At 43.1% G+C, this 23,289-nt stretch overlaps 1 protein-coding gene across 1 annotated transcript in view; it reads left to right on the top strand.

Moving 5' to 3' along the window:
* LOC137435775 (calpain-9-like) overlaps window positions 1-23,289 on the top strand; it is a 129,463-nt gene that overhangs the window by 65,569 nt on the left and 40,605 nt on the right. Inside the window, exons 8-12 of the mRNA XM_068129721.2 lie at window positions 2,069-2,146; window positions 2,336-2,499; window positions 10,250-10,410; window positions 18,666-18,874; window positions 20,636-20,672. Coding sequence (XP_067985822.2) covers window positions 2,069-2,146; window positions 2,336-2,499; window positions 10,250-10,410; window positions 18,666-18,874; window positions 20,636-20,672 — 649 coding nt within the window. The remainder of the gene's footprint in view (window positions 1-2,068; window positions 2,147-2,335; window positions 2,500-10,249; window positions 10,411-18,665; window positions 18,875-20,635; window positions 20,673-23,289) is intronic.

Below are 23,289 nucleotides of genomic sequence, written 5' to 3'. Positions count from 1 at the left end.
GTTATCCAGAATGATGGTAAGATGGCACCGCCAAGATATGGCTGCAGCATCATAAATGTTCCTAATCTTGTACCGTGCACAGCGAGCTCTCTTCTATCTGCAGAAAAGCCTAAGGAGCATGCAAGTAAAAACAGAAATCCATATTCAGGAGCTATCAGTAACCGAAATAATTACAGACTTGGCATTTAATATGGAATATTTTTTTGTGGGGGTGAACTTACTTTTCAAGATGACTTAGAACCAAAAGTTCATTGGAATTATGTTGAAATTATTCTAGATTTTGTTAATGTGACCTTTAAAAGAAACAAAAACCACATTTGACATTTCGAAGCAAATAAATTGATCCTTGAAAGTGATGTAAACTGATATAGAACTCAATTCACGGACAGTACTGTGTTAAACTTCTGTGCGTTTTCCAGAAGTATCTCTTTATTTTGCACATTAGCCAAAAAAAATTTCAACAAAAACAAAAGTTAAATTACGACTGGGATTACGGACAGTAAAATTATAGTTCAGTACTTCGTGTAACCCCCACGAGCATTCAAGAGAGCATGTACACGTCGAGGCATGCTGTTCACGAGATTTGTCAAGGTTTGGACAGGAATCGCTTGCCATGCAGTGACAATAGTCTGCTGCAATTCACGCACAGAGGCAGGCTGTTGGTCCAAGTGGTCGATTTGACGCGTTAATTCTGCCCACAAGTTCTCTGTCGGATTCATATCCGGGGACATGGCAGGCCACTCCATATGCTCTACACCACGGTCAGCAAGAAAGTGTTGGATCATACGAGCACGATGAGGCCGTGCATTGTCATCTTGGAACACAAAGTTTCCTCAAAAGGCTGCACGAGCAAATGGAAGCAATGTTTCTTCCAGAATGGCCCTGTACTTGAACTGGTTCAGGTTTCCATTCAGAACAACCAGGTCAGTTTTGCCCCCTGCATGAAAATCAGCCCAAACGGTCACCCCACCACCTCCAGCTTGGACTCTTGGCACTATACAATCTTTGTTGTAGGCTTCATGCACTTGTCTGCGCACTCGGACGCGGCCATCTTGATGATAGACCAGAAATCTAGACCTGTCACTGAAGATCACGTGATTCCAGTGTCCTGGCTGCCATTGACGGTGCTCTCTGGCCCACTGCAATCGGCGCTGGTGGTGTTGTCTGGTCAGACGTGGCTTTCTCAGGGGACACCTGGCACGATAGCCTGCTTGAACCAGTCGTTGGTTGACTAGCCTTCTGGATACAGGCACATTTGTCAGTTGCTGCCACTCAGCCCTAAGCCGATTACCTGACTTGGTATGGCCATTGCGGACTAACCGGTGCAGCCGGCGATCATCCCTCCTTGTGGTTCTGCGGGGACGTCCTGGCCTCGGTATTGGAGTAGGGACACCCCTCTGAGCATTTCGTTTCAGGATCTTTGACACCTGACCTTGAGTGATGCCATACTGCTGAGCAATAGCACGCTGTTTCATGCCGGAATTTCGTAAAGCCACCACTCCATGACAAACAGCATTGTCGAGTTGACGGACCATCTCCAGAGGAAGCGGCAATAACTTTTGTAGACGTGCAGCAGTTGTTTTCCACTAATACAGAACGCAACAACCCTTGTATACCCGACTCTGAAGCCAATCATCAAATGTACCTGTCCTTACATTTTGTCACGCCACCTGTGATATAAACCTGTTGTTGACGTCTTGCTGCGACAGACAATCAGTGACATGGTTCTTTTAACAAATAAATCACCAAAGTGTAAAAGAAACTCACCAGATTGATATACCGAGTTCAGAAAGTAAACCCAAGTCAAGAAAAAAAAATATTCCATATTAAATGCCAAGTCTGTATCTATAAAGCAATAAACGTATATCTCTCATCTCATCACTAGTTCAGTTAGAAAAGACCCTCATGAAGGGTTTTATCTCACTAATTAACCACCGTTGGATTATTATCAATAATATCAACCTTGATTCGTATTTCCGGTGCAGTGAATGGATGTCTGTAAACCAAGAAAACACCACAATGTTACCTATCTTGCCAATTCCTTTTCCTGCTCTTCTTCCTCCTCCAGCTCATGGGAATGGCGGGTATTAGAGCCTGAACAGAGAGCCCGGCTTCAGCAGATTCGTGCTGAGGATGGAGAGTTCTGGTACCTTTTATGTCGATTCTGTCGCGATGCACATGGTCCATTGTTTTCCATTGTTTTACATAACGATTGAACGATGCAAAGGAAGAAGAGGTTAAAGATGGAGTAAACCTTAAAAATGAATTATGTATGAATTCATAAGGAAATGTGAGCAGCCCAATGAAATGTCATCAGCTTTTTGGCCTTTTGTAGGATGTCTTTTGCTGATTTCATGAGGAACTTCTCGAAACTCGAAGTTTGCCACCTGTCTCCGGACACACTCAGCCTGGAGGATGACCCTCGCACCTGGACAGTGACTGCGCACGAGGGTCGCTGGCTGCGTGGATGCACAGCTGGGGGCTGTTGCATTTACCCAGGTGTGCTTTACGTCTCGCTTATTACCGTGGCCTATCCATATGTATCAACGACAAAAGGACTAAATTTCACTTGGATTAGTACAAAGGAGTTTAGTTATTAGTCTCTCCCTTCCAACAACATATACCGATCCGGATAACTAATTTAATCCCAATCACACCTTCCACCACAGCGAGTTCCCCTTACAGCCTCTGTGCTCCACACCGAGCCATTAGGCCTACCACCAACCATTGCTACGAAGCCTGTTTCCTAGAAAACCTCGAGTAATTCTTGCATTATGCTTTCCTTCAAAATTTTCTCTTGTTTTTGTGCTGAGCATTTGTGATGTGTCCTGTCTTCAGATTTGGACTGTCCTCCGTCTATGGTGACTGTAACCTTCGTCTTGCATAATGACTTGATTGAACCAGAGACATTCGCTTTGGTGCAAAATTAACTCTGTGATGCGGCAGGTCTTACCAATCGGTCAAACTTCCAAGCAATTTCTTTTCAAATGAGCAAAGCAATCCGGCAGTTATTTAGTCATGCTGTAAAATTTTTCATTTGTTCTTATCTTCTCGACAGGTTTGCACCTGTGCTCCATGCCATGTTTAATGTCGTATTGCTGGCCATTTTTCAAGATCTACCTCATAGGCCTCAAGCTGAGGCCTGAAATAGCGCCCAGAAAATGGGTTTCGTTCCGAACTCGTGGGACTACGATGTCTATGCATTTTTTTATTGTATACAACATGCCTGACCTTGTGTTAAAAGTTTAACTCTGAAATCCTGCCAGTTTCCGTGAACGACCACGTCAAACTAGGTCACGTAGAGTCAAAAAGGAGGGTTTTTAGCTCCGGTGCCGACTTTGCGGCGTGGTATCTCTGTCAGTACATATAATTCAGCCTAGGAATTTATGCTCGGCACAGACCTCCCATGGTTCTGTGGCCCTGCCAGTTTTGAAGGCTCTTACTTACGCACGCATCATACAGCGGAAATGTAAAAAATGTACTTTTGTCGTACGTACCTACTGTAAAATTCAATGAATTTCTCCGAAATTAACCCAAAATATTTTCGAAACCATCAGAGATATCCTCTCGAAAATGGGTAAGCTTGGCATATGGAAGGGATACTGCTTATTGACGACGTTTCGTGGTTGTCTGAAAAACAACGGATGAAGGGGGCGACACTAAAAATGCCTCAAGATGCATATGGGGACCGCATGATGACCAGGGATAGCATAGTGAATGTAGAGTAGGGAAGCTTGATATTATGGTCGGCGGTATGAATCCGATGAATACATGATAATCCATTGATACAATAAGTATCAATCCATAGATCATAATAAGGCACACACCTGAAGTAAATCGCATGATAGTTTATTCACCGTCGTGTCAATACGCAAAGATGCAGGCTTCGATGTATGCGAAAATTCTGAATGTCCACGGGCTCAAGTAGCACAAATGTTCTTAAAATTTCAAGGCAATCGGATGAAAATTGAGGATTTTAGAAATTCGACAAAGTTGGTGAACTTTGGCCTATGTTGACCTATTGACCTTTTGATCCCAAAAACAATAAGCTTCTTGCTTATGATCAACTCTACCATTTGGTGATGTTTCGTGAAGATCGGTTGAAAATTGTGACCTGTAGGTGCCTGACTGACAGACAGACAGACAAACAGACAAACAAACAGACAGAAAAACAGACAGACAGACAAACAGACAGAATAACGCACAAGATCAAGCAATATACTTGAAAATCTCAGGTAGAATTAATCAGCAATTATTTAGCTCAGGTAGAACAGCAAGGTGATCGTGAGTATTTTATTATTAAAATTAGTATACAGTGCACGTTTTTATGCCTCCGCAGGACGGTTGTCCGTCCGGTTGTCGGTCCGTACCAGACTTTCGTTTCCAGAATAACCGCTTATGGGATTGGCTTATTGGTATGAACTGTAATAATTGGTATGATAACAAAATTGGTATGAACTGTAATGCAAAGATGAACTGGTTCGATTTTGGGTTGAAAAGGTCAAAGGGACCATGGTCATGTGACCATGGCCTTTAATTTAAAATCTTGGTTACCACAACTTGTGGACGAGAGAAGGGATTTCAATCAAACTTGACAGTAAATATCGCGGATGCTTCTTCATGGTGGTCGAACCCTTCCCCCTCCTCCCCCCAATGCAATTCGGGGGCAAAATCTTCCCCATTCTGTCCTGCTGCCCGGATTCGTCAGGTCAGTGCTTTATTAGGGTCAGAGTGCCGATTGGTCCCCATGGACCGTCCCTTTCCCTCTTGTCCCTGTTTCTCTCTTTTTCCAATTCTGACGTGGCCCTGACTTCGTGAAGGTGGGTCACACCATCCGAGATGTGGGGGATCTCTGGGTCGTTTCTGGGAGATCGATCCGTTGTCTTTGTGTCACGGGCTTGTTCGAGAGAACTGTCCGAAGTGATACAACAACAACCAAATTTGACACCACAATGGCCTGCTGTGCAAAGATGGACAGATTAAATTTTTGGGTGTAACAGGACACGTGCCCTTTGAAAATATTTTTGCAGATCATAACTCGAGTTTGAAACATCTGAGGTTTTACCTCTGTCATGTGACCTTTAATCGAGATCAAACGTAAACAGTGGGTTGACATCGAACGCAGACGGACGCATATCCAATATCACCCACCGATGCAGACATTGTACAACAGAGCTCGTTTCGTCCCACCCTGCACAATAACTTGGGGTATAATTAGCAGTGTAGGTAGATCCTAGACTCGTGGAGGTAGATCCTAGACTCGTGGAGGTGTATCCTAGACTCGTGGAGGTAGATCCTAGACTCGTGGAGGTAGATCCTAGACTCGTGGAAGTAGATCCTAGACCCGTGGAGGTAGATCCTAGACTCGTGGAGGTAGATCCTAGACTCGTGGAGGTAGATCCTAGACTCGTGGAGGTAGATCCTAGACTCGTGGAAGTAGATCCTAGACCCGTGGAGGTAGATCCTAGACTCGTGGAGGTAGATCCTAGACTCGTGGAGGTGTATCGTAGACTCGTGGAGGTGTATCGTAGACTCGTGGAGGTGTATCGTAGACTCGTGGAGGTAGATCTTAGACTCGTGGAGGTGTATCCTAGACTCGTGGAGGTAGATCCTAGACTTGTGGAGGTAGATCCTAGACCCGTGGAGGTAGATCTTAGACCCGTGGAGGTCGATCCTAGACTCGTGGAGGTAGATCCTAGACTCGTGGAAGTAGATCCTAGACCCATGGAGGTAGATCCTAGACTCGTGGAGGTAGATCGTAGACTCGTGGAGGTGTATCGTAGACTCGTGGAGGTGTATCGTAGACTCGTGGAGGTAGATCCTAGACTCGTGGAGGTGTATCATAGACTCGTGGAGGTGTTGATGAACTCGACGTTGACCAGATGCTGGTGTCTGTTGGCAAGATTGTGACACTCACCGTCCAATTGCAGCCATGTCTGCAGGCATTCACGATATTTACTCCATCTAAGAGGCGTAAACGGTGAAGTTATGTCATTCTGGAACTCACTACCGCAAACCATCAGAGGCTCCTCCTCACTCACCACATTCAAATCATCACTCAAGACCCACCTGTTCAACACCGCATTCAACCCCTGATCGTCTCTTCTCCTTCTCCTTTCTTTCTGTTTGGTTTTTTAATTATGTATTTTTGTCTCCTTTGTCTTTGTTTTATGTACCATGTTAAAGCGTCTTTGGGTTTCTTGAAAAGCGCTATACAAAATAAATGTATTTTTTTTTTTTTTTTTATTCACGACGTGTTCAAAGTGCATGAAGCACTTTAAACGCGATTTTCCCGAGGCCATGACCAAACATTCAGCGCGACATGGGCGCCACCATTTTGTATGTCATGTGACCCAAGCAAGTGTTCTGATAGGCCTAGATTCAAAATTAGTGCCTTTGATGCAAGACAAAGTAGTGCGACATAAACGCGTGGAAAACTTTCAAACTGGCAGGATCTGTTAGTTAAACTTTTTGTACGTGCTACAACTCGGCACGTACTCAGATTACCAGTGATTATTTTTTAGTCTCTCTGACCTCGGAACGGGATTGAACGATACACGGTGTCAGCTTGAGGCCTATCAGGAGAAACGAGTCTCAGAATGGTTATATCGACCAGGGTTAAGCTTCACTTGAGGGTTGGCTGAGCGATTCATTTATAGCTTGGTCAAGAGTTGAAGTTTTCATTCAATAATTAGATATTGCATTGGTCAAGATTAAGTTGGAACATGACATTTTCATCTCATAGATTTTGTAGAACAACAAGAAGAAAAAGACATAAAATGTCATAGCCCCCATGGTTTTAGTAGATTTGCTCGACGGAGTTAAAGGCTGCCAGTCGGCCATTTTTGGTTGGATTACAAAACAAAATCTTCTGCATATGTGTATTCTCATACAGTCACGTGAAAAAGTAAGTACACCCCATGTAAAGTTTTGACTTTTTCAAAATATTTCAACATACAGCTATTTGATCTTCATTTCAACAATATTGATAGATTTTTTATTTATTATTTTTTTTGTATACTGAATCGAGGCTCGTGGAAGAGCTAACATTTATTTCACAAACAAATCAACCAGACAAACAAACAAACAAAATATACAAAAAGAGGGAGCGGAAGACAAGATGGGGAGAGAAGGTGAAGCACACAACCACAACATTTGAGAGCAGGGAGAAGTGTGGGAGGGAGAGGGCTTGGGGGGAGGAGGTGTGGGAAGGGGGAGGGCGGGGAAAGGTATAAAACACAAGGGGACCGAAATTAGCGGGGGTAGAAAAGATCAAGGTTTTGGATGGGGGAGGATAAGAGATGGTGGTGAACAGCTGTTTTAAAGACCTGGAGGGTGGAGTGGGATTGAAGAGAGTGAGGGAGTTTGTTCCAGAGGCGGGAGAAAAGAGGAATGAAGGAGTGAAGGTGAGCAGAAAGTCTTGATTTTGGCAGTTTAACCATAAGAGGGTTGCAGGCAGATCTTGTGCGACCTGTAGGAATATTTGGGGGACAGAGCCCAGAGAGAGCTGGGGGGGCAAGGCCAGAGAGGAGTCGGTAGAAGACGGAAAGACCACCAACCTGCCTGCGGTGAGTGAATGAAAGGCTCTTGGAGTTAGCTTCATCGCGGGAGATTCCAATGATTCTGAACACTTTGGTTTCAACAGCGTGAAGACGAGCTAGGTGTGAGGCAGGAGCACCAGACCAGAGGGGAGAGCAGTATTCCATAGACCTGCGGATGAAAGCCTTGTATGTGGTGAGGAGCTCAGGTGTGCCAAGGAAGGAATTCATTCAAGGAATGAAACATTTACATTTTGTAGTCCATTGTATAATTTAAATAAACATAAATGCAAATTTCGCATGTGGAAAAAGTAAGTACCACCCCTACATTTATCACTACTTCAAATACCTAAAATTAGAATCAGGTGCACCAGCTCAGGTGCAAATGATTAGAACATCGTTAGAGAGGATCTTGGAGGAACCTGTCTTATTTAAACCTCAGACATTTCGTTTTGTTTGCTCTTTGTTGTTGAAATGTGCGGCGTCACCATGCTTAGATCAAAAGAGCTCTCTGAGGCCTTCAGAAAGAAGGTTATAGATGCCTACAAGTCTGGGAAGGGATTTAAAAAGATCTCCAAACAATTTGAAATCAATCATTCGACTGTCCGGAAGATCATCTACAAGTGGAGAAGATTCCAAACAACTGCCAACTTGTTCAGGCCAGGCCGCCCCAGCAAGTTCAGCCCGAGAGCAGACCGCAAGATGCTGAAAGAAGTCTCTAAGAACCCCAGAATGTCATCACGGGACCTACAGGTAGCTCTTGCCACTGTTGATGTCAAAGTGCACGAGTCTACCATTAGAAAGAAGCTGCACAAATTTGATCTACATGGGAGGTGTGCCAGGAGGAAACCTTTGCTGTCCAGAAAGAACATCAGGGCAAGACTAAAGTTTGCCAATGAACACCGAGGCAAAGACCAGCACTTCTGGAACAATGTGCTCTGGACAGATGAGTCAAAGGTAGAGCTATTTGGCCTCAGTACCTGAAGACATGTTTGGCGAAAACCAAAGACAGCATTTGACCACAAGAACCTGATACCAACTGTAAAGCATGGTGGTGGAAATATTATGGTTTGGGGCAGCTTTGCTGCATCAGGGCCTGGGCAACTCACCATCATAGAATCCACTATGAATTCTTCATTGTACCAGAGGGTGCATGAGGATAATGTGAGGCCATCTGTCGGAGAAGTTGAAGCTCAAACGAACGTGGACCTTGCAACATGACAATGACCCTAAACATACCAGTAAATCCACCAAGGAATGGCTGAAAAGAAAGAAATGGAGGGTTCTGGAATGGCCAAGTCAAAGCCCGGATCTAAGTCCCTTCGAGATGTTGTGGAGGGCTTTGAAACGAGCTGTGCATGCAAGAAACCCCTCATACATCGCAAAGCTGAAAGAATTCTGCATGGAGTGGGCAAAAATTTCTCCCAATCGATGTCAGAGACTGGTAGACAGTTACAAGAAACGACTACTTGAGGTTGTTTCTGCCAAAGGGGGCAATACCACCTATTAGAGCCAAGGGTGTACTTCCTTTTTCTACATGCGAAATTTGCATTTATGTTTATTTAAATTATACAATGGACTACAAAATGTAAATGTTTCATGATATGTGTTGTGTTATATCACCTTTATCTATCAATATTGTTGAAATGAAGATCAAATAGCTGTATGTTGAAATATGTTGAAAAAGTCAAAAATTTAGATGGGGTGTGCTTACTTTTTCACGTGACTGTATGTTGTCTTTGTGCAAAGTTTGAACAAAATTGGTCCATGCATGCTAGAGAAATAGTTCAGGAGATGGTCAATATTGTTTTTTTTTTACAACCAAAATGGCCGCCAGTCTTCCAGTCGGCTATCTTTGATCAGATCTCAAAATAAAATAAAGTGAAGTGAAGTGCATGTGTATGCCATCATGTGCTGTGCCTATGCCAAGTTTGAACAAAATCCAACCCCCGCCCCCCACACCTCCAGGCCTCTCCCTCCCACAGATATACCGACGTCCCTGTTCTCTATTGTTGTTTTGTGTTCAATGTGTTGGCTCTTACACGAGCCTAGACTTTGTATAAAAAAAAAAAATCGGACCATGCATGTTCAATAAATGGTTGGGGACACGTTTAAGTAACAAAATGGCAACCAGTCGGCCATATTGGATCTGATGTTGAAATAAAATGGCGTGCACATGTAACCCATCATTCATTGTCTATGTGCCAAATTTGAACAAGATTGGTAAATGCATTTCCGAGAAATGGTTGAGGACGTGTTCAATATCGGTTTGTTTGTTTTTACAACTAAAATGGCCGCCATTCTACCAGTCGGCCATCTTTAATCATTTCGCAAAATATAGTGAGGTGCATGTGTACGCCATTATGTGCTGTGCTTGTGCCAAGCTTGAACAACATTGGTCCATGCATGTCCGAGAAATGGTTGGGGACACCTTTAAGTAACAAAATGGCCGTTAGTCGGCCATATTGGATCTGATATAGAAAAAAATGACGTGCATATGTGAACTATCATTTCTTATCTGTGTGCCAAGTTTGAATAAATCAGTAAATGCAATGTGTGAATAGGTTAATTGTTTAAATGGTTAAAATTGTGAGAAATTCAATGTAGGTAAAACGTTTCCAAAACGTCAGTCACTTCCATCTACGTTAAATCATCCTGTGCTTTCTAATCCTGTGCATTGTAATGAATAATTGGCCTGGGCTTTCTTATAGACACCTTCTGGACAAATCCGCAGTTTTGGCTGCGACTTGAGGAGGAGGACGATGATCCTGAGAATGGTGAATGTTCCTGCACGTTCCTCGTCGCCCTTATGCAGAAACACATGCGTCGGCAGAAACGTAGCCTCTTGACCATTGGCTACACCATCTACGAGGCAAGTAGATTGTTGAGGGAAGCCATATTTGCTAAAATACAAAAAGTAGTTGGGTTGAAATTGACAGTGATGTGGAGAGTTCTCATAATATATAATAGTGTGCTGCCATGGACCTCTATGGAAATGAAAAGAGCAGCACAAACAAGTGACGATGGTTTGTGACAGACGTTAACTTAGCACAACAGGTTTGTTTACACCACATCGTCGTGGCCACTTTGGACTGGTGCCTCACAGTGACCATGTTAGTGTGTGTGATGTTCACACCTGACCTGGCCACCAATAAATAATATCACGTGTTTTATGCGTGACGTCATTCACTAATTAAGGAATGTTAGACTTGGCTGACCAGAGCAAAGCCAATAAATGCGCTTGGGTGTTTTTTTCTTTGTTTTAAAAAAAAATACAGAATCGAGGCTAGTGTAAGAGCTAACGCATTGAACATGAAAAGATGCACAGACACATAAAGCATTCAATGAAGGGAGCGGGAGACAAGAGGGGGAGAGAGGGAAGTACACAAGCACAACGACAGAAGAGAACAGGGACATCGGTAGATCTGTGGAAGGGGGAGGGCTGGGGTAGGAGGGAGGGGTACACGGTATAAAGCAAATTAACACTTCTAGGAATTTCAGGAAAGAAGTTGGGGATTTAAAGAGGCGGATTTGGGATGTTTTAATGGGGGTAGAAAAGATCAGGGTTTTGGATGGGGGAAGAAAAGAAATGGTGGTGAACAGCTGTTTTAAAGACCTGGAGGGAGGAGAGGGGTTGAAGAGAGTGTGGGAGTTTGTTCCAGAAGTGGGAGTAAAGAGGAATGAAGTGGTGAAGGTGAGAAGAGAGTCTTTATTTTGGCAGTTTCACCAGAAGAGGGTTGCTGGCAGATCTTGTGTGTCCTGCAGGAATATTTGGGGGACAGAGCACAGAGCAGAGGGAACAAGGCTGGAAAGGAGTCGGTAGAAGACTGAAAGACCACCTACCTGCCTGTGGTGAGAGAGAGAAAGGCCCTCAGAATCAACTTCATCGCGGGAGATTCCAATGATTCTGAATGCTTTGGTTTCAACAGCGTGAAGCCGAACTGGGTGTGAGGCAGGAGCACCAGCCCAGAGGGAAGAGCAGTATTCCATTGAGCTGTGGATGAAAGCTTTGTATGTGGTGAGGAGCTCAGAAGTGCCTACAAAAGACCACATGATGGAGGATGCCCAGTCGGTGACTGGCTTTGAAGGCCAGCTTGGAAATATGGTTTTCCCAGGCAAGATCATGGCAGATAGTGAGACCCAAAAGCTTGAGTGACGAACTTCTTCAAGAGGATTGTTCAGAAAGTAGATGGGAGGGTTGTCCAGACGGTCTTTTCGGAGAGACAAAGTGAACGCGTGAGATTTGTCAGGATTGAAAGACATGTTCCACTTGTTTGACCAGTTTGTCATATTGTCCAGGTCTGCAGAGAGTGAAGAGGCTGCTGTCTGCCGATCGGAGGGTTGGGATATGGAGCGGCAGAGAGTGGAGTCATCAGCAAAGAGATAGAGTGGATTTTCCAGAGAGTCGGAGAGATCATTAATGAAGACCAGAAAAAGCACAGGGCCCAGAACACTACCTTGGGGAACTCCAGCCAGAACAGGCAGGGGAGAAGAGAGAATTCCATTCAGGGCCACACTTTGACTGCGACCAGAAAGGAAGTCTGCAAGCCATGCGTGGAGGTTTCCATGGATACCATACGAGGAGAGTTTGGTGAGCAGTGCGGGGTGCCAGTCCATATCAAAGGCACGAGATATGTCAAGGGAGACAGCTCTGATTTCCTGTTTGACATTGAGGACCTCCATCCATTGTTGAGACAGCAGAAGCAGCATGTCCAGAGTAGAATGACCTCGTCTGAATCCAAATTGATGATCCGAAATCAAGCCATTGGAGAAGAGGAAGGATTTGATGTCAGAAGCGATGATCGATTCCATTACGTTGCTGATTATTGGGAGCAGGCTGATTGGTCTGCAGTTGCAAGAATCTGTTTTTACACCTTTCCTGTGTAAAGCGGTAATGTTGGCTGATTTCCAAGCAGATAATGGCAGATGACCTTGAGCAAAAGAGAGCGTGGAGAGAATTAAGAGAGGGTGTGAAAGAGCGGCAGAGCAGGATTTTAGGACCCATGGGCTGATGCCGTCTGGTTCAGTTGCAGATTCAGAGTTGAGGTTTGACAGAAACGTCTCCACCTTGTCAGGAGAGAAGGACACAGAGTCCAGGAGCAGCTGAGTTTGACTGGGTAAGGTTGGTACAGAGAGAGAAGGGTTTGGGGGACCAATATTTTGAGGCAAACACAGAGTTGAGGCATTCGGCGTTGTCACGGTCGGTGTCAGCTGTGTAGCCGTTTGAGGTAAGGGAGGGGATGGAGGGGAAACAAACCCCAGAAACAAATTTGACCAGATGCCACCAGGATTTGGAGGAAGGAGACAGGTTTGAGAGTTCAGTCTTTAGAGTGGAGAGATATTGTTTCCTGGCTCTTCGAAGGGTAGACACACACTTGTTCCGAGCTTTGTGAAAGGAACTGAGATTGCCTTCAGTTGGATTTGCCTTCCAAGAGGCAAAGGCATGTTGTTTCAGGACAACTGCCTCACTACAAGATTCAGTGTACCATGGACGGGAGGAAGGGTAAGAAAACTGAAGACGAGATGGGATAAATCTCTGCATGAGAGAGAGCAGTTTACTTTGGAAGAATACCCAGGAAGAGTCGATGTCACAGGCAGTAAAGATGGCAGACCAGTCCAGATGATTGATGGCTGCTTGAAGTCAGTGCAAGTCGGACTGAGTGAAATGCTCGACTCGTCGATGTTGAGGAGGCTCTCTGAAAGTGGCCAGAGAGATGTCCACTTTAACAAGTAAATGATCAGAAGAACCGATTGGAGCAGAAGAAGAGCAGCAGACATTTGCAGAGAAGTTTGTCATAACCAAGTCTAGAAGAGAAGATGCTCCGTCGACTGAGATCCAGGTTGGGAAATCGACAGGTTGTGTCAGTCCCAATGAGTTGCAGAAGTCCTTTGCTGAGATGCCATGGCTGGTGAGAGAGGTACCCACACCCAGCCAGCTGGCATGATGACAGTTCAAGTCACCACATATGAGGAAGATAGAGTTGGGATGAGTCGATAGAAGTTGGTCCATGTTGTCAGACAGCGAAATGTAAATGCGAGTCATGACTGTTTGGATGACGGTACAGAACACATATGAACAAAAGGTGGGAGTGGAGGGGAAGCCGTAGACAGAGGTAATGAGAAAGGACAAACTAAAAAAAAGTTTTGCCAGCAATGAGACAAACCCTTTGCCTGACAACTTTTGGGGATGCCTCTTTGCCGTGGTTATACCCCCCAGTGCAAGTCTGGGGCCAAATCTTCCCCACTCTTCCCTGCTGCAGCGATGCGTAAGGCATGAATCCCTAATGCGGTCACGGTCAGAGTGCCGATTAGTCAACATGGACAGGCCCTTTCGCTCTTGTCTCCCTCTTTCTCTCTCTCACTCCCTCTCCCTCTAACTCTATTGTGGCCCTGACTTTGTGAAGGCAGGGGTACAGCATCCTGGATGTGGGGGATCTCTGGGTCGTTCCTGCCAGATTGATCGGCTGTCTCAATTCCGTGGGCTTGTTCCAAAAAACTGTCCAGGACTAAACAACAACAACAACAACAACAACAATGCTTTGCCTGCACAGATCAGGAATGTCTGCTATATTTTCCCCTTCCTCTCTCAAATAAAGTAGCACAATGATGTCATAATGATGATGAGGAATGGCCGCTTCTACGCAGCCAGCATTGGCTGTGATGGCTCTGGTGTTCAAACGGGTGAGTTTCACCAGTCAATGCTCTGCCCATGACCAATCTGATTGGGTGTGAACACACTTTCATGCAGCCCTGACCTGTCCCAAGTGGCTTCGAGGATGTGTTGTAAATAAGTGTCGTGAAAATGAAGAAGAAGAAGAAGCAGAGGAAGAAGAAGAAGGGCCTTCATAGGCGTGGGACATATGAGATACCTATTAAGGGGCGAGCGCTTGGTCAGAGGGGTGGTCAGTAATTTGTCTGCTGAATGAGTTATGCAGAGATGAGCGCTGGATCTTATTGGCAAGAAGTGACTGGGATTCATGACTAATGTTTAAACTGCTTGACTTTGCTTTATAATGCTTTATTGGATTTGTAGGACTGATGAAATTATTGCCTGTTGTGTAGAATGCCAAAGATCGATTTGAATAAAGCCTCCTATCTTGGAAATAGGTCTGGAAGCTTTTTCAATACAATAAGCTAAAGAGTCCGATTATGTTATGATGTCATAATTGAAGTTATGATAGGTTAATTTCTTCTGACAATGAAGGTAGACAGGTTATATTTTCACCCCTGTACGTCTGTCTGCTTATTTGTCTGTGAGCAGTATATCTCAAAAAGGTTATGGATGGATTCAGACGAAACTTTTTGACCAGGTTGCGTGTGTGACGAGGACGAAATTTTGATTGTGCTTTTGGTGAAGATTTTATCATTCGATTTTGGTGAAGATCCGGATATGTATCCGGATACGAGAATTTTTAATTGATTCTTCACCAATGAGAAATATGGCCAAAATCGATATCTAGCAAGATACCTCAAAAGGTTGTGGACGAATTATGAAAACACTATGTGGATGAGTTGTGTAGGTGACAAGAACAAGCCGATTAGGTTTTGGTTTAGGTTCGGATTCAAATCCCGCCTATCAGTGTGATACAAACCGTAAACTTTTCAGCCTGGCAGAGGTATGCACTCTACCCAGTTCCGTTCTAATAGTTTTCATCCCACAAGGTTACACAGACTACCCCAGAAAAGTTTTATGATGATGACCGCTGCATAGGGCTGCCGAAGCAGTTTCCTTGGGTATTGGGCACAATCATGGACGGGTCACCACTCCGACGCAGGACACACAAATGGCTCATTCATCCAAGCAAGCTGGTACTCATTTTGCCCACCTTTTTTTTTTTTTTGTATACTGAATCGAGGCTCGTGAAAGAGCTAACATTTATTTCACAAACAAATCAACCAGACAAACAAAATATACAAAAAGAGGGAGCGGAAGACAAGATGGGGAGAGAAGGGGAAGCACACAACCACAACATTTGAGAGCAGGGAGAAGTGTGGGAGGGAGAGGGCTTGGGGGGAGGAGGCATGGGAAGGGGGAGGGGGGGGAAAGGCTGAGTCAACACAAGACAGGTCAAGACAGGCTGAGTCAAGACAGGCTGAGTCAACCCACCTGGTGTTAATTCAACGGATTGACAGGGACTTGAACTCAGGACCATGAGATCTTAAGCCAGCCACCTTAACTTGCCAACACCAGGGTCAGAAAAGTTTCATTAGCACTAAATGCACACCGCTCTCAATATCAACATATGAGTTGCACCGCAAAAGTTTATATTTGTCATGAAGTTTTGATAAATAATCAAAACTAAATGTAATTAAGCACTGTCTTGCTCTTCTTTGTTTGTGTAGAATAAATTCCTTATTGATATGGAGTCATTGTCTTTCCGGCCAAGGTCATTTTGAGGTGAAGTGGATTCCAGCTTTAAAGAACACTCATTGTGATTAATTTTTGTAATGATTAACGTCACATTTGGTGGACACTTTCGTTTTAATTATTTAATTTCAAATTGAAAAGTGTGAACTGTGAGGTTGAGTCGTGAAAATTTCAGGTGAATTATGGAGTTGATTTCATAATATTGGCAAGCCTGGTAGGCAGCTTGGGTATGGCCAAAAGTTATGGCCTAAGGAAGTCAAGATTAATGTGGGGTTGGTCTAGCATTCTTTGGGGAGGTGGTGGGCAGTGATTAAATTGTGGCAGTGCACTACACTTTTTCACCTGAGACGCCAGGTCAACCCTTAATTTTTATGTCTCCGCCCCCAAGGTGGCCGGAGGCATTGTTTTCGGGTTGTCCGTCCGTACGGGCTAAACTTCGTTTTTCTCAGCAACCACATGGATGATTGAGACAAAACTTTCAGGGTAGGAGTGACACTCATGCAGAATGTTTTTATGATAAATTGTGACGTCATAGGTCACGTGGTATGGCAGCCATCTTGGATTAAACACAAATAATAATAAAATTATTTCTCAGAAACCGCTGAATGGAAAAATTTGAAACTTGCCACATTGTCAAGTACTCCACATGGGGAACAAAAGCATGATAATGATATCATACGTGAAGTGGTATAAAAAAAAAAGAAAAAAAAAGTGGTATACCAGCTATATAGTATACGTGAAGTATACGTGAAGTGGTATACCAGCCAAAAATGTTTTAACTTCATTCCTTATCATAAAAATCTGAAATTGCATGCACATGATCATGACATGATATGACCCATTTGTATTGAAATATTAAATTTATGGCATCATAGGTCACATGGTTTGGCAGCCATATTGGATTTAACTTAAAACCTTTAAAAAAACATCTTCTCCCCAACCACCAAATCGATCGACTCAAAACTCTACATGTGTCATTGACTAGGCATGGTGTTTAAAAGTTGATCACGAAAATATTGGTCACATGGTGTGGTAGCCATATTGGATGAGATGAAAATATTAAATAATTATATCTCTGAAACTGCTTACCCAATTGATGCTAAATTTTACAAATATCATCTAATACCATTCATTGTTACACATCTTTTGAAAATGATGATGTCATAGATCGCGTGGTTTGTCAGCCATATTGAATAGAAAAACGAACCTTATCCGATCAACACGAAACTTCACAAATGTGATCCCCGACACATACATATGCAGAGGTATATTTTTAAGGTCATATGTCACGTGGTGTGGCAGCCATATTGGCTTGAAAGCCGATATTTTTTTTAATCCCTTCCTTGAAACCACTTCACCGATCGATGTGAAACATGTCATGGCTGGTGAAAATGTGATAATGGAAAACAGCTGAAGGGATTTAAATCGAACTTGTTTATTTTTAGGACAGTGAACGAGGACATCTACCCACTGTGGGACTATGCGGAGGCATATTGGCGACATCGTCGCATTGTTCTAGTTAGATTTAAACTTTTATTGAAGGGATGGGGAGAGAGGAAATCCCAGTATAACAAATTTGAAAAACAATGGCCAGTGTATAGTACAATTCTGTTCATTACAGCAAATTATACTGCATATGTTCAACCCAGTAGTACGTTAAATAAATAAATAAATTTTGGATACATGTTTAACTCATTGATCATAGATAGCACTTCCAACGGTATGTCATGGATTACGGGTGCCATGATCTCAAACTGTTAATTTGCCAATATGGTGAAAAGGGAGGAGGGCATGGCAGCAGTCTGATGCTAACGTCGCAGGTCCAACAATTGGAACTCCGCATGGTTGGATGGTGCCAGACAGTGCCGGACCCCACCCACATTTGTCACTTGACTCCACCCACCATGGCACCCAGTCAAATTAATATGACAGCCATCTTGGTTTTCTGGCAGGCCTACGACGTTAGATCTGTAGGCTTCTGCTGATTATACACTGCATGGATTTGTTCTGTCAGATTTCCATTGACTTTTTTGGGTCGAGTGTTGATTGGAATGGAGGTGAGGGTGTCCTCAACTGTTACGTTATGTCTTAGGGGGTGTCTCGTGTAGTGAGTGCTACGGGGCATTACAGAGGGGTTGGGTGTCAGATTTTATTTTAAAAAAAAATAGGAAAGGTGATTGCGCTTCATGCATGAATGCTGTAGTGATACAACCTCTCAGGATGAAACCATATGACGTACAACATGAGAATTTATTCCCAATATTATTATGCATGTCGTTGTTTTCCAATACACCAGCAAACCAGGCTTTACATTTTGCAAAATGTAAACTGAAGAGTTTACCTTTTGTATCCCACTGATAGGCTGGATCTGTATCCAGACCATAACCAACATCGAATGGGCTTGTTATTGTCACCTATACAACCCATCCACCGCATTTTGTAATAATCTGTCAATAACCTTTTTTAAGATATATCGTTTTTGGCCCCGTCTCTAAATGATGAAGAATCACTGAAAATTATTTTAAAATGTTGAATCTGGATGTGGATTTGAATCTTCACCAAAATCGAATAACTTTGTCCTTGTCACACATCCAACCTGTCGACCAAGTTTCGTTCAAATCAGTCCATATCTTTTTGAGATATCCTGCTCACAGACAGGCAGACAAACGGGTGAAAACATAATCTAAAACCAGACTGTTATTCATGGTCTTACTTCCATGACGTGAATAGATCATGTGATCGACTTTGTGTTTGTCCAGGTGCCAAGAAACATGCAACAGCTGTCTCGTGAGTTCTTTCTGAGGCAGCCGTTATGTGTACGCAACCGCAGCTACATCAATCTGCGTGAGGTATCGGAACACTTTCAGCTTCCTCCCGGAAACTACGTCATCGTGCCTTCGACGTACGAGCCCCACCAGGAGGCCGACTTCCTCATGCGTGTCTTCTGTGAGAAGAGGAACAAGTCAAAGTAAAGGCCAGCATGGATAATTTGCATGGATAATTTGCATGGATAATTTGCATGGATAATTGGCATGGATAATTGGCATGGATAATTGGCATGGATAATTTGCATGGATAATTGGCATGGATAATTTGCATGGATAATTAGCATGGATAATTTGCATAGATAATTAGCATGGATAATTGGCATGGATAATTTGCATGGATAATTTGCATGGATAATTGGCATGGATAATTTGCATAGATAATTGGCATAGATAATTGGCATGGATAATTTGCATGGATAATTGGCATGGATAATTTGCATAGATAATTGGCATGGATAATTGGCATAGATAATTGGCATAGATAATTGGCATGGATAATTTGCATAGATAATTGGCATGGATAATTGGCATGGATAATTTGCATGGATAATTGGCATGGATAATTTGCATGGATAATTAGCATGGATAATTTGCATAGATAATTTGCATGGATAATTTGCATGGATAATTGGCATGGATAATTTGCATGGATAATTAGCATGGATAATTTGCATAGATAATTTGCATGGATAATTTGCATAGATAAATTGCATGGATAATTTTCATGGATAATTGGCATGGATAATTGGCATAGATAATTAGCATGGATAATTGGCATGGATAATTTGCATAGATAATTGGCATGGATAATTAGCATGGATAATTTGCATGGATAATTTGCATGGATAATTAGCATGGATAATTTGCATGGATAATTTGCATAGATAATTTGCATGGATAATTTGCATGGATAATTGGCATGGATAATTGGCATGGATAATTTGCATGGATAATTGGCATGGATAATTTGCATGGATATTTGGCATGGATAATTTGCATGCTTTACAAGGGATGGAAATGCAGGGAGATCCATATGCTCAGGTTGTTAGCGGGCAGGGTAAAATTGTTAATTTGAGATGGCACCCTGTGGTCACTTTGCTTATATGAGCACATGACACCTTTGGTTTCTTAGTTGCTTCTCTGGGTAAAATCGTGACCGAGGTACGATCTTTACAAAATATTTGACCTCACAGATTATAATTTTAGGACAGTGATGTATACATGGATCGTCAACATGAACTTGTGTGCAACAGAATCACTCACACTGCACGCTGCTGTCTAAAACACACGTTGTCTTATTGACTTTCTGTAAAAAAAAAAAAAAGCTTTAAATTAACAATCAATTGATTTGAAGAGCTTCACTATTTGAGTAATCAATTTTGGTTACGGCCTGCACTACGTTTTAGAATTTAAAAATAAACAGCTTGTGAGCTCTCATGGAGTGTCACTGTTTCTCCACTGGTAGTTTGTAGATCTGATGCACTCATAAACTATCAATCAAATGTGCACTTAAGGCCACATGCTTGTACAGAAAAATAGAACTCCACATTTTTAAAGGGAAATGGAAGAAATTTTGGGATAACTACGATGACACCATTCCCTTGAAATTTATGCAAATGTGATGAGAAATGGGTAATCGGCACCTTTATTGCAATCCTAGAATAAATAAACGATTGGTTTTCAAACTGTTCACTTCCCCCATCATCAGACCAAGTACTCTTGCTAAGGTTGGCGAGGTCAAGTCAGAAGCTCCATGAAGCAGTTTCATGAAGCTAGCCTGCGAGATGGATGCGAGATGGATGATGTACCGTGCCAGAGATTGAGTCCGGATTTTAGAACAAAACAAGGGAAAGAAATAATGATTGCAGTGATTTTAACGGCTGCTGCTGTTTGTTCTACAGAGAAGCAGAAGACAAAATAGGTGCAGACTTTGATGGGGTAAGTTTGAGTAAACCTCTGATATATTTTAGTTTTCAGATTAAATGTAGATATATTTTCAACGTTGCTATGTTCAAATGTGAGCAATGGAAAGAGGTGATAGATACAATATCTTTCACCTGCATTACGTAAATTATTTTAATTGGCTCCTTAATATATAAAGCTCCTTCTAACCACTGACTGACTCATTCCTCGCACTACTCATGGAAGGTCGATTGACAGAAAAATAGCACATCAGGTGATCTGAAACGGGCATGATCGCTCGCTGAGGGAGTTGGTATTTGGTGGTTTTATGGCGGCATAATTTGAGAAGTGTCTGTGGGTTTGTATCATTTACGGTCAATGTGCAGTGAGTGGTAGGAAGTCGTAAACATTTTCCTTTACAAATGGTGTACAGTGGTGCATGTTTACAGATACAGTTGGACATCTGCATCAGGCACCGTGGTTGTAACAAACACTCACAATATGTTTTAGTTATTGCGTAATTTCCCGATATTCACAATCCATATTGCTAGAACTTTATCCAGAAATAAATTAAAAAAATCACCTTTTCCCGGCGAGTTGAATGCAGATTGTGGGCAGAGTTGAGCAACCTGTCCAACCAATGGGCCGAAAACAGTCGGTTGGCACGTACATACACATCCCCAAAACAAACTGGATTTTATATGTATCAGATATCTATATCTATATATATTATCTACATATATATATTGTTACAGACGCGGCTTTAGATGTTATATTGACCGAGCGGTGGTGTATTTAACCGCGTCCGAACAGTTACTCCCCGATTAGAACCCGATTCCACCCGACGTTGACCAGATCGCCCCACAGATATTCAATCGGGAAACCTCTAAAGCGACCGAAAGAGAATGAAAAAGAAGAAGAAGAAGAATATGGAGGAAGAACAGATTTATTATACACACACAAGCAATGGATGGAAGAAGCAGTAACACAGCGAATCGTTAACTTACACTATTCATTTTTACTTAACCCCAAGACAACGAGCAGGACAGGACGTTCACACTTACACAGGGGATAATGCAGGCAGGTAGGGCTTGAGGTGGATTGCTTGAGAGGGAGGCAAAGTCGGGAGGCAGCAGCTCTCAAATTCCTCGCGGTTTTGGCGGGAAAACCCTCCGTCGCGTATCCGCTGCGGTAGACGTCACGCGCTGGTTCGGCACACCTGCTCCTCTTCTTGTGGTGGAGCCGTCTCCCTCCTTTCAGCGCGTCTCTCCAAAGCTGGTTTCCTTGCCGAGTACCTCTCCTCTTTGGCTTGGAGCGTTTCGCATCTCACCGCTCCTCTTTGCTCATCTCCCAGGTCATCTCTTAAAGCAGTCCCTTACAGTCGCTTTTATCACCTCGGGCGGAATTAAGCCGCCGGCTCCGAGGGCACGCCTACCGGGTCGCTCACCGCGGTGCTGATTGGCTGTTAGGGCTGGTTCACTCCTTCCCTCTTATGACGAGGTGGAGACACGCCTTTCTTCTCCGACTCAAAGCACATGGGCAATGGCGGCCTGCGGGATTGAAAACAACTCCCCTTTTGAAAGGAACTTTGGAGAGCGGAGATGTTTGGGGAAATTGGAAGGGCCTACGCTTATTTTGTTTGATACAATGCAAAGTCAATCTAGTGGGAAACACATATTTAGCCTACATGGAATAAGGAAATACACTATTTAAAAGATATATCGTGACCTGCGTGTAAGTTTCATGGAATTAACTAGGAGGACGGCTGCGACCATTATTTACATTAACAGGGTGTGACCATACTTTTGTAACGTTCACATTGTAACGTTTCCACATTCGTTACACTATATATATATATATATATATATATATATATATATATATATATATACATATATATATATATGAAATAAATATAAATATACTATATATATTATATATATATATTTATTTCATATATATACTCCTGTGTTCAAAAAGTATCAGACCTTTATTTTTCGTGCGTAAAAAAAAAAGAAGCGAGGGAGGCGTTGATTGGTGCATGTATGTAGACGATTCCTAATGTGCATGCATTAATTTTTTCCCACCTGCAGAAGCTGTCATTCGACGGCAGACCGCCGATGAGTGAGGACATGTAAGTGAGCGCCGTCGGATTTTCGTTTTTGACAAAATGACGGAAAAACTTGAACAACGCTACTGCATCAAATTTTGTGTAAAGCTTGGCGATTCCCAAGTGGAAACGATCCGCAAGATTCAACACCGTTCAATCCATTATGAAGGAGGATTTGGGCTTCAGGAGAATCTCAGCGAAGTTCGTACCAAAGCTGCTAACGATTGAGCAGAAGCAACTCCGTTTGGAGATCGCACAGGACATGCTGGAGACTGTGAACAGCGATCCCAGCTTCCTCAACACAGTGATCACTGGCGATGAGTCCTGGGTTTATGGGTACGACCCAGAAACCAAGTTGCAGTTTTGATGCAAGTTTGATGAAACACAAAATTTGATGCAGTGGCGTTGTTCAAGTTTTTCCGTCATTTTGTCAAAAACTAAAATCCGACGGCGCTCACTTACATGTCCTCACTCATCGGCGGTCTGCCGTCGAATGACAGCTTCTGCAGGTGGGAAAAAATTCACGCGTGCGCATTAGCATCG

This window comes from Myxine glutinosa, chromosome 9 (genome assembly GCF_964187855.1).
Source record: "Myxine glutinosa chromosome 9, kmMyxGlut1.1, whole genome shotgun sequence".
NCBI lineage: Eukaryota > Metazoa > Chordata > Myxini > Myxiniformes > Myxinidae > Myxine > Myxine glutinosa.
The sequence above is the reverse complement of the archived record's forward strand: the minus strand, read 5'-3'. Positions and strand labels throughout refer to the sequence as shown.